This window comes from Oryzias melastigma, linkage group LG23, assembly GCF_002922805.2.
Source record: "Oryzias melastigma strain HK-1 linkage group LG23, ASM292280v2, whole genome shotgun sequence".
NCBI lineage: Eukaryota > Metazoa > Chordata > Actinopteri > Beloniformes > Adrianichthyidae > Oryzias > Oryzias melastigma.
This window is the reverse complement of record NC_050534.1, coordinates 1,550,611-1,563,279: the sequence shown is the minus strand read 5'-3', so window position 1 is coordinate 1,563,279 and position 12,669 is coordinate 1,550,611. Positions and strand designations below refer to the sequence as shown.

The following is a 12,669-nucleotide window of genomic DNA, read 5'->3' as shown; positions in this document are numbered from 1 at the left end:
GATATTGTTGTCTGTTGGTTTATTGTAGTGAGAAAAATCCTGGCTCTTCTTAGAGAGGCGAGATGATGCTGTTTTGGATCGGCGCAGTAAAAAGGCTCCCAAACCGCTTGCTAGAGTTTTTGCTTTTTTTCGCTTTCTTTAATTCATCACCAACAATATAAGATTATGCACAAAATGAATAAATAAAGTAAAAAATGTGTTTTTGTTCATGTAAGTGTAGCCTACTTTAAATTTGTTGTCCTTTCCCCATCACGCTCGTCTTTCCCTCGGTTCATATGCTGCTGTGCATCTAACCCCCCTCAGCGCAGACATCCTCATTTCATTCGCGTTTGAAACATCACAGTGGAGAAGATGATCATTCCTGCCAATTGTACATCCAAAGCCAATATAACTATCCAACATATTTGCCACATCAAACAGTTGTCAAAGAGTCATACAGACAAAATGACAACTACACACTTTTGATCAAACATTTCATAAAAAGACAAACATCTGAGCTTTAAAGTTTTCTTGAAGTCGTGAGGTTTTGTCAGTATGTGCACTTAGATGTGTTTTGACAACCAGCAGATATCACTATCACTAACTGAAATGATTCGAGCAGAGTGTCGATCTCAGCCCACTTGTGTCAAAGTGTGTCTGTGCCTCATGAAGCGTCAACTTGGCCATCTCCAGGCGAGGGTCAGGGCAGGCGGCAGACGAAGCGGCATCAGAGGAAGCAGAAGATCAGGTCAGGAGGAGAATGCTCAGTGATACAGGCAGAGGGACACAAACAAGACTTCACACTGAGCAGAGCTCAGCACTCAGACTAAATGCTGCTGGGACTAATTACTCCAGGGAGTGACAGCAGGGGCTGATGGGAAGTGAAGTGTGGAGATCCAGGAAGTGTTAGAACTCTGGAGATAGTTCCTGCTGAAGGCCAGAGGGGGAGACAGGGACTGATTCATGACAGTTATGAGAATGATACTTTCAGGTCAGAGTTATATCAATTATTAGCCTCAGCAAAAAGTTTAAGAGTACTACAAGTGTACTTATAAAATACTAGAAGTGAGGCAGAATACTTGAGTTTAACATACTCTGTGAACATTGTAAACTTAAAATGTTCCATATTACTTAGTTCAGTATTCAGTTACTGTACATCCTACACTACAAAGTGTACTTGCTATACTTATACCCGGCATACTTCATAAAATAAACTTCAAGTGTACTAATTTTTGTTTAGGGGAACTTTTTTTTCCCACGTTTTGAATTTGTACGATATCTGTTTAACTGCTATTTTAGACTTCTTTTTGTTTAAAATACATGATTTCTGTCAAACCATTGGACTGATTTAGTCTTTTTATGTTAATAGAAGCTGTAATTTGATTTAAACTAATTTTACACATTTTACCGCTGCAGATTTTTAGTAAAGAATGTTTTTTCAAGAACAAATGTTTGGTGGTTTTTGACACAGAGCGAGAGAAAAAAACAAACAAAAAAGAAACAATCATTTTAGTTGTTCGAGATAATTGTTATCAGAAATAAAAAGAAAACACTGAAACACTAGTTGGTGACGGCAGAAAAATAACAGAGTAACAGCAGCCAAACATCACAGCAGATGATTATTTGAAATAAGATTCCATGAACTCCCTTGAACAGATCCTGCAGAACCACAAAAACTACTGTTTTCTACCTGCACATGTGCACAGCTCTACATCATTCTCTCTCAGTAACAGTGGGGATCACTATCAAAACCAAATGTTCTTTTTGCTGTAAGATTAAAGATAGTTTTCCTGCATTGGTTTATCTTCTTGGCTGAGCGAGCCGCTCACCTCTTCTAAGATCTGCTCTCATCGTACTAAAAACGAAAGTCTCAACCAGGCATTAAATATTCCTAAATTAATGGTCAAGTGTGAAAAGATTAACGTCTTCTGATATTTTTCATAATCAGTGATAAAATCTGAGCTAAAAGGGATTTCAAAATCCCATTTTTTGAGTAACATTTAAATAAGTCAAAATAATCTATCTGCAGCAAAAATGAAAAAATCATTTCATGAATCCACTGAGTCTGGTGTGTAAAGATCAATACAAATACAGTCAGACACTTTAAGCTGACCTGTAGACATCGGCAACATCATTCTGTCCTGTTTGTTAATCATTCACACTTTAGATCAACTCAAACACTGGGATTTCTAGCAACTTTAATTCATTTTGGGCTTTTTTGTGAATTCTGTTCATCAGTAGAACTGATGTGGAACGGCAAACAGAGTTCTCTCCACCCTAGTCTGCACGAATCACGCTGCATGAGGATGAGACCTTTGTCTGTTTGAATGGACTGTCTCCTCTTTGACTTTACAGGAGAGCGAAGCAGCCCCTCTTCCTGCTCCTCCACCTCCTCCTGCTCCTCCTGCTGCTGCTGCACCTCCAAAAGCTGAGGAGAAACCCAAAGCAGAAGGCGAGCGGCCCCCCAGCAGTGCTCACTGCAACAGCCTGCAGGCAGACCCTCAACAGGACAAGACAAGGCTGAGGGTATGGACCTCCTGCCTCCGTTAACACCATACACTATGTAGACAAATCCTGAAGATGGAGGGTCAGAAGCATCAGGACTGAAAAGTGTGGAGGCCTCTCAGATGAGATGAGGTCAGACCACAGGCGCTCATTGAGGATGAAGGAGGACGGCCATTATTTCCCAAACATCACAAGCAGTCAGTGGAAATCAGTGAGGATTCTCCACTGGATCTGAAGGATTTTACTGCAGAAGCGGGAAAACAGGTGTTGTCAGAGAAAGCAATTTTATTCAGCTAAACACAATTAGCTCCTTCAGATCCAGTAGATTAATAGCTACGCTTGAATATCTCTACTCTGATTTAGAGAGAACAGGTATTCATTCATGTGTTACAGACGGATGCATGACTCTCCACAGACGTCCAGTGTCAGGCAGTGGTCTGGATTAGATTAGATTATAGAACTCTTGAATTATGTGGAAATAATTCTAACAGTCTGAAATAAGGTTTCTTGTTGCTCGGTCTTGAATTCTGGGTGAGTTCAGCCTGAGTTAACCCAGTGATGACCCAGAGGATCCTGGTCCTTTCAGAATGACCTCTCTGAGTGGGTCTCTGTCATGCTGACACACCGATAGCCTCCTGAATGAAGACAGGAGACCAGATGTCTGCTTTTCTTGTTAATCCTTTGTCCCCACACCCCTGTAGTTACTCTGCCCCCCGGTGTAGTTTGTTTCTAAAGTGTCAGTTCACCGGTTGCTTGAAGGTACTGAGCAAAACCCCCCAAACTTCAAAGTCATTGTCCTCACGAATGTTGCATCCCCGTTCACCCTAGATCATTCTGATAAACCCAGACTCTTTCAATGTTGGCCTACATGAAGAATCCCTGCGCTGAGCAAGCAGAAGGTGAGAGTGGGAGGAAAACTCCCTCTGGAGGGAAGATTAGGAAGAAACCTCCAGCAGAAGCAGGAGGTTGGATTCTGAGGACAAGAAAGAGACAAACACAAAAAACAAAGGAACATCTGTTAAAGACAGACAGACTCAAAATCCCTTCAACATCTGTAATGATGAGGAAATCTGGAATCCGGAACATCTGCTACCAGAAGGAAGGGTTAGTCAGTGCATTCATAAAAAATACTAGGGGTGAAACGATTCCTTTAATGACTATTTGATTTATATCATAATTTGTGGATCTAGAACATCTTGATCCCAAACCTCTACCAGTGTGACTCAGAGATCAAGAGCTGCTACTGAACAGTGCAGGAGAAGTTTTCCAGATTGCTTCTTTTTCTTCAATATAATAAATTAAATGTGTTCAAACAAACAAGAATGAATGTCGAATCCATTCAGATGTTAGTTTGACAAAGTTCATTCCACTGTTGTGTTTCCACATCAGAATAATCATCATTAGAACATTCTAGAACACTGTATGGTCACATGACTTTGATCAATTCAAAGACTGGATGATGGTTGATCACTTTCTGCTGCATCACATGTGTTGTTTTTACGTAATAATAAAATAAATAAGCCTACCATGTCTTAATCCAGTCGTCAATTATAGATCACTTTACTTCATTTTGAATTGATTTTAAAATGGTTTTGGTCAGTTAATAACAATTTGCCTCAGACAGATCAAGCTGGTTGGATAAACGGATTCAAGAATTGAGTTGATTAATTGTTACACCTCTAAAGGATGAACAGAATGCAGGCAGAGCAAAGATCACAGACGTTTAGATGAGTTTTGATCACACATTACAATTAGAATTGAATTCTTCTTTAGTTTTACTTAATTTTGAAAAATATAAATGAATACTGATCCCAGAAAAAATACAAAAAGTCAAGCTATTTTTAAAGTCAAGTTTGAAATTTCTGCCACTCTCGTCTCCTGACGAACTTCTGCAAAGACGGCACACGGCGCCACATCCAGAGCTTTGTTTTTAGCATTTTTTAACCCTTGACTGTCCTAAGCATGTTTCCATTAAAAGTGGGTCATCTGGACCCACAAGAGAGTACAGGAGCTGTCAGCTCTGAGACTGTTGGAGGCCAGTTGTGACTTCACCAATTCCCAAACTCCAGAAAAGGACAAACTCCTCTATGTGGTGAAGTGGGCTGTGGTGGAATATTTGTTGATCCGATGAAATGAAGAAATGTCAAACGTTTTCATGAAAGTTTATTAAACAGAGCAGAGAAAAGTACACGCTGGCGAGCATGGAGGAGAGGTCTGCAGAGCCCTGATCTGTGATGAAGGACGCTCACATTTTATACAGTCATACAATCAGCTGTTAATCAGGAGCTTAAGATGGAAACGTAAGTGTCATATCTAACATGAACAAGATGTTCTAATGAAATCAAAATGTTTACACGTTGTGGTCAGGGTGTTCTGACAACAAGAAAACAAGACTCAGAGGATGAGACATAAGCAAATGTATAATTTCCATGACAGGGCCTTTCCATAACTGACCACATGACAGTCACATGCCAAGCAAAAAGCCACACCCCCATTCTGCACAGCCTGAGACTGATATGAATGTGTAGCAAGCTTGAACTGACCTGGCTCCAGCTATTATTTTGAAATGATCTTGATGGAGGAAGCGCCGTGCTCTCCCTGGTCTGACGTGGTTTCTGTTGGCAGGTGCGTCCTGTCCTGCAGAGAGGCGGCAGCTCGGCTTCCCTCCACAACACTTCACTGAGGAACACCATCTTCCAGCTGATGATCCACACTCTGGACCCTCTGGGAGAAGGTATCTGAGAGTTGTGGTCATTGCTAAACACTTCCTGTTAGACCTTCGACATCCTCAGAGAGAACCACTCTCACCAGACTTCTGTGTTTTAGACATTTTCACAACTTTAGATTCTCTTCGTTGGGGAGGAGCTGTTGGTGACTCAGCTCTGCCCCCCCCACACACCCTGTGTAAGTCAGCACAGTGTGATGTACCAGAGCGACCTTCAGCTTGTCCTTGAACTCACTGTTCCTGTTTCTCGCCCGCGCTGCACTCGGCCACCACTGATCCCTAATCAGCTTTTCTATGCAGGCTAATAAAAGCTGGATAAGAGCCGGCATCGCAGCAGAACAAGCTCTTTATCTCTGTGGAAGTGGTGAAGCAACGGGAACCAGCCAGTCCAGTGAGACGCAGCTGGACTCTGATCACAAAGATCCAGGAGTTCTAAAGACCAGCTCGGTGCTGGTTCTTCCAAATGCAGACGGGAGCGTTTTTCAGTGTAGCGTTGAGACCTTCAAATCTGGCTCTCCAGTCAATCCTTACGTTTTTGTTTCAAAATTAAATGAGGGGCTGCACGGTGGCGCAGTGGTTAGCGCTCTTGCCTCACAGCGAGAAGGCCCCGGTTCGAGTCCTGGCTGGGACCTTTCTGTGTGGAGTTTGCATGTTCTCCCCGTGCATGTGTGGGTTTTCACCGGGGACTCCGGCTTCCTCCCACCGTCCAAAAACATGCTTCATAGGTTAATTGGTGACTCTAAATTGCCCCTAGGTGTAAATGTGAGAGTTATGTGTGTGTGATTGAGGCCCTGAGACAGACTGGAGACCTGTCCAGGGTGTACCCCGCCTTCGCCCATCAGTAGTCGGGATAGGCTCTGGCACCCCCGCGACCCCGAAAGGGAAGAAATGGTCAAGAAGATGGATGGATGGATGGATGAACTAAATGAGGAAAACACGTTTCTGAAAACCCGATGATCAAAAAAATAAATAAAATAAAAACAGGTTTGATTTTGTTCCGTTAGAACTTCCATCTGTTTCCAAACCCATTTAACCCTTTAACAACCGGAGCTCCAGTGTTTCTGTTCTTTGATTTACTGTAACTTTTCAACCGATAACACGATAATTCCAGTAGAGGAGAAAAGCGGCTCGACCCGCTTTTCTCCTTCACAATCTACTGGAATGGCGTTGATCGTGTTAAGAGTTGAAAAGTTGTTAAAGATTTTGCGTTGAAGCATTACCGGTGATGCCTCAGGTGTTAAAGGCTTAAAGAACTTTGAAGTGACTTTCAGACAGTGGCGGGCCGTCAGGGCCTGCAAGGCCTTCTCTGCTGGCCTAAAAATATCTGAATCACAGACTGATATTAATTATTATTTATTTCCGTGAATACGTATTCTATAATTCCAAATGCTCTGTCTTCGTCCTTTCATTGCTGTCTCCCTGGTTGCGCTGCTTCCAGACGTGTATTTTCCTATTTAAGCATTAACCAATCACATTGCAGCACCATTTGTTGCTAGGGTCAAAGAAATCTGCCCGGAGGCCTTCACAATCAGTTCTGCGGGCCCTGTAGCATACAATAATTGTCCACCAAACTGTTGCTTCAACCAATCAGATCTGGAGGAGACCACGTGCTAGGCCAGCTAGAAGGCCCACGGAAACGTCAGGATTTTCACGAGCTTTGATTGGACAGCTCGCAGCTCGCTCTGGTTCTGCTGACGGACACAGGTGCCGAGGAGCGGCGTGTCAGGTTTGAAGATGTTACCAGTGGAAAGCGTCTCATCGTCTGATTTTTGGTGGAAAATGAATGTCTGGGTAAAGTTGTGGCACAGTTTTGTCTGGCACGGGTAAAGGAGTTCCGTGACTCCGTTGAGCGGGAGTGAAGCTGAAATCTACGAGGCTCCTGAACGCACCGCGGGCGCGTGCAGCGCAAAATCCTCGCGCAAATATTATTTTCCAGACACAGACCTTGATCGATCACAAAAACTGATGTTTGTCTCCCTCCTGGACCACAAGAGGCTTCAGGAATACCAGAACATTTCCCGCATGCAGCCTTTTCCAGCTTATCACAGCCACGGAACACTTTCCATCTGCGAAACGCACGGATTCTGCACGACAGAGTGATTGAAATCTTCTTGAGGATAGAAAGGATGGATTTTGTGTTTAAATAATCTGGATTTTTGGTGAGTAAAATTTTGCTATCTCCCTACATAATATTGAAATTTTATCAGGTTATTTTTTATGCTTTTGGTGTGTGTGTGGCAGTTGTACCTGCAGTAGAAGTTTTATTGCCATAAAATAGTTATTGAGGGTTGGATTGATTCAGATGGAGCACTACTGAAGGCCTAGGTGTGAAATGCACGGCCCGCCACTGCTTTCAGATGATTCTACTCTCAGCTCAACCAAACTTATATTGAACAAAACTTAGAAACACTTTCCAGTGGAGTCATTCAAATAAAACCAACAGTTTGTTCATGAAGATAAAGACACCAATAATTAGACGTGTCTTTCATGCTAGTTAGCAGCAGCCCAAAAAAAAATGACAACGATATTTGCACGTAACTTTCTAAATATGCGCAGCCATTGCTGAACTTTTTTCTTGGTCGCATGGAGCCAGAGGAACAGCTACGGTTAGGATTATGGCTACGACTATGGTTAATACATCTAATGGTTCCCGAGCCTGCAGCTCACTGCGCTCTGCACTCTAGCTGCGTAACAGCTAACAGGGCTTTAGCATTAAACACAAGCAACCAATAACAACATTTAGCCTCGGATGCACTTAAAATACGTGAAATAGTGCAGCAATCTGCATCTTGGCTGCTTGTATTTATAGGGACTCTTGGTAGCTTCAAAAGACTTCTTGTAAACTTTGAATACTCCACTATGTGAGGTGATTGAGCAGTCATGTACTGAACGCTGATGTAGGTTGTGCATGTAGCCCATCAGAATCACCAGTGAACCTCTGCAGAAGGTGGGAGGAAACCAGAGAAAACTGAAGGAGGAGGACATGTAAGCTCCACACAGAAATGAACCGGGGTTTGTAGCTGTGAGGCCAGAGTGCTAACCACTCCACCGCCATGCAGCTCCAAGTTCTGGTAGTAAAATGTATGTTCCATGAGTAGTTTTTACCTTTCATAGTTTCAGATAAAAAGAACACTAAAACACATTCTGCTCGCTGTTTTATGACATAAGGAGACCACTAAAGGAGCAAAGGAACTCTGAGGATCATTCCACACATTTATCAACCTATTCTGTCTGCACTAAAGAGAAGCGATTGATGGGTCAGAGAGCTGCAATCATAAACACCACTTCAGTCCTTAACAAGAAATGAATGAATGAAGCACTCATAGCAGACCAAGAAGCTTCATTTATTATAATTTTTTTCTTTTCATTTCCACAAGACAACAAAATCAAATCCCAATATCTTACATAAATTCTAATACAAGGGAAATGGGAGGGAGCAGAGCCAAGCATTTTGTTCAGGATAACTCAAACTCTGGGAATTTTATGTCTTATTTTGAAGTTCCTGAGTCATACATCAAGATTCATTTATTCTACTTTTGTTGTAAATCTTTTTTTTAAAAACTTTTGAAGCCGATTTGTGATATTTTTTTAACTAAATTATTTAGATTGTTCCATCTCCTTCCTTGGTTTTTATGGAGCCCTTAAAGAGACATTAAACTAAAAAAAACTAACTGGTGCGCACCAGATAGTTACCAGAAAAAAAAAGTATTTTTTTGCTTCAATTTTCTCAGTTCCTATCTGGTGATCACCAGACGGTAACTGGTGTGCACTGGTTAGTAACCAGAAACACATTTTTTTTACTTCAATTTTTGAAAAAAAAAAAATTTCCATTTTTGGAAAAGAAAAAGTTATTTAAATTTTTACAAAAAAATGCCAGCTACTATGTGGTGTGCACCAGTAGCGACCAAAATGAAGCAACATTTTAACCTCTTTTTTTTAAATATCCCTTTAGGAGTTCCTTAGTTTTTGTCCTGGATTTTGGCTAAATGAAAATCCCACATCCTTTTAAACTATTTGACTTTTTAAAATCTTGTATTGTGTGGCAGACAATTCTGATGTACTTTATGAATGAATTTTAAAATACTTTGATCAACTTAATCTTGAAATTAAATTTTTTCCTTAAACTTACAGAATAAGACATTGGATGAATTGCTGTAATTACTGCCAGAGATCATTTTATTGCTTTTTTGAAGAATGAAAACTGGACACAAGTACGTTTTTCATGTGTTTCTCCAGTTTTCAATACAGTAATTTAAATGTGGAACAAACAAGGAGTTACACAGTAAATACACTGCTTTGTTATCTAGAGCTGACTTTACACATGTGGATGATCACTGGTTATTTATGTGACTTAAGAAACTTTGGAAGCAGAATCCATTTTTGATGATGATTTCCTTAAAAATGATTTTGTTGTTTCAAAACATCATCAAAAACAAAACAAACCAAAACAAAAATCAGAAAATATAAACCAAAATGATCCCAAACCTGCAGGTTAGATTCAACTTCTAGTGTTTTCAGTGAGGATCAGAACACACAGCTCCTCCTCTGCTGATTACTAAGAGCTCTGAAGTGTGGAGAACATTCTGGAAATCATCTGTTAAACATGAGTGCCACAGAGACTGTGGAAAAAACACCTTTTATTTAAATATTATATCTCTGAGTTTACATCACAGTTTGCTTTTACCTGTCTATGTAATATCATCCATTAGGTTCTTTAAAAATATTTCACTTCACAGTTTAGTATTTCATTCAAAGGAAGTTTTCCCTCTCCTGTTGAAGACAAATCCGCAGTTTTCAAATTCAAAAACACACAGGAACACCAAACGATGCAGTACCTCACATGACCACTGGAGGCTGTGGTAAACATCTTGTGGCTTTACCTGTGGCTAAACCACGTTTTTTAAATCAGCTATTTTTATGTTTTTTTTTTTTTTTTTTAACAATCTGTTTATTTTTTACTAGTTTCCCTTTTTAGTTTCATCCAGCTGTTTTGATTAGAGACTAGATTTGTGCATTATTGGGGCGTTTTGATTGGCGGGTGGGTGTCCTCATAGGGGCACTCAACGATTTGTTTTTTTATTTTTAGACCTTTATCTGTGTGTGTGTGACCAGCATCAGTGCTGAGAGCTCTGTGGACGGGTTCACAGGGACCGCTGGTTTATTTTGATGACCTGTGATAGTGTTCATGTTCTCTCTCTTTTAGAGCTGTCAGGCAATTAAAATGTTTAATCGCGATTAATTGAATTGTCCTGAGTTAACTCGCGATTAATCACAAATTAATATGTGGCCTTTTTTTAGGAAAAAAAATGTGTGCTTCATGGAATTTAGCAGTTCTACATTAATAATGAAAACAAGAATGACAAAATTAATAGTTTTCATCAGAAATACTTTATTTTGTAACATTGTATTGAGATAAACTTTCTTAACAATAAAAGGCTGTAACATAAAATGCCTAACAAAAGCCCAAGTGCAAGTGAAGGGCATTTTAAATTCAAAACTTCAATCAACGTTCAGTAAAATAAAATAAAAAACATCAAAAATAAAATTTCCATAACACTTTCATGTTCATTTTTTGTCAGGACCAAATCTTTTCCTCCTCTGCTGAACTACAGTAATAAATGAAATAGAGATTTATCATTTCCAATGAACTTTTGTTTTTTAAAACATTAAAGACTGAGAAAAGCGGGATACACTGTGGATAGTTTGACAGTCTGTTACTGCCGCCGCGTTCTCTGGCTGCAGCTCGATGCAGCGACGTGTCCAGCGGAGCTCACGCCATGAATATGCCGGCAGACAGACCGCTATGCTGGGGTTGGATCACGCTTAAACCTCCAGAACATTTAAAACGTCCCCCGGTGCGCTTGCTGTTCGGAACGTCGGGGGTCCGCAGCTCTCGGGACGCGGCGCCGGACGTGAGCCGGTACCACCAGACGTGGTACTGGACGCGAACCGGAGCCGGGTTAGGGTGCAGGAGCTCTCCAGGTCCTAGCGCCGGCCGGTTCTAGCTAGCAGCTCGGTGGTTGGAGACCCGCCTGTGTTCTAGTGAGAGCAGCCGGTGAGTTGGAGGGCGATGAGGGACGCCTGCGCGGTGTGGAAAGGGATGTATGAGGAAATCTGTGATTAATGCGTCAAAAAAATTGTCGGCGTCAAGCACATGTCAGATTAACGCGTTTTTAACGCGACAAATCTGACAGCCCTACTCTCTTTGTATTAATAACATGGATAATGTGCAATCCCTGTGCCACTGAAAGACTTTTACTTTGAAAGACTTCATCAAAACCTTTGGAGAAAAATCAACATTTACTAAATCACAGCCATGAGCCATGTAGTCTCATTTGTGGAAACCACTGTGGCTACATCCTGAGCCATCTTTGAAAAATGACATTCCATGCACGGTCGTGCCAGAGAAAGTCTATGCCTGCATTGTCCAAATATTGAAACCCAACCTGTGGTTTTTACACTAGAAGCAGCACTTAGAGGCGCCGTTAAGTCCACGCCACTGAAGAAGGTCAGAGGAGGTATGATCAACACGTTCCTGTCAAATGGTTGTTGTGTATCTCTTTATCTGCTGTGTTTGTTGTGCTGTGTCTCAAATTCAGTGTTCGTCGTTGTCTGTGAGTCAGTGGACAAAACCATTTTGAAGAATGTTGTGCAACATTTTTTAATGCTAACTGTGGTAAACATCTTGTGGCTTTACCTGATAACATTTGGAGCACTCAGGACGTGAGCGGGAATTATAAGTTAATAACAACTGAACAATGGTACGATCCAAATTTTAGTGTAACCACAGCCTGATAAAAAACAAATAAAACACTTGAGGCCATTTTATCTCACGAAAAGTTTGATTAAAATTGCATCTAATGTGTAAACTGATTTTTTGAGCTTTTATCTATTATAAATTGAGCTGTCAAAAAGGTACACATCCTCGCCAACCCCTGAGCTGAACTCTAAAGGTATGGTCCCACCGGCCGCCTCGACTCCAGTTCAAGCGGACACTTTCAGTGAAAAGTCTATGTAAACACATAAACTTTGTCAAACAAAATTTCAGGCTTCCGTGTCCAGAACTGTCGTGTTCAAGAGTCGCTACGCCAGTTTTTAAGTCTGGTCTGAGGATTCACATACAAAAGGGACGTTCATTGATCAATCAAATCAAATCAAATATACTTTATTAATCCCCGGGGGGGAAATTCATTCATTAAATTCATTGATTACATGCTGGAAGTTCAACCAGCTGAAGTTCTTGACAGTTAAATCAAGAACTTTGACCAAACAGAGGTTCAGATTTGGTGGTGACACGTGGAGAGAGTCCTTTTGAAAACACAAGTATCAGCTGTTGTAAACATGATCACACAGGAGAAATTATGACACCGAGACAGACATTTATAGGAATAGAGCTGTAAGTTTTGACCATTGACTGTATATAAGAACTGGACTGAGCAAGCCCCCCTCCTTCCGTGTTC

At 41.1% G+C, this 12,669-nt stretch overlaps 1 protein-coding gene across 6 annotated transcripts in view; it reads left to right on the top strand.

Moving 5' to 3' along the window:
- LOC112160246 (sodium/potassium/calcium exchanger 1) overlaps positions 1–12,669 on the top strand; it is a 43,422-nt gene that overhangs the window by 3,639 nt on the left and 27,114 nt on the right. For 4 of the 6 annotated variants that reach the window (XM_036210370.1, XM_036210371.1, XM_024294653.2 and 1 more), the window contains 3 exons: positions 2,335–2,505; positions 5,110–5,218; positions 11,674–11,727. In XM_036210370.1, coding sequence (XP_036066263.1) covers positions 2,335–2,505; positions 5,110–5,218; positions 11,674–11,727 — 334 coding nt within the window. The remainder of the gene's footprint in view (positions 1–2,334; positions 2,506–5,109; positions 5,219–11,673; positions 11,728–12,669) is intronic. The other 2 variants (XM_024294654.2, XM_036210372.1) reach the window with 1 other exon arrangement.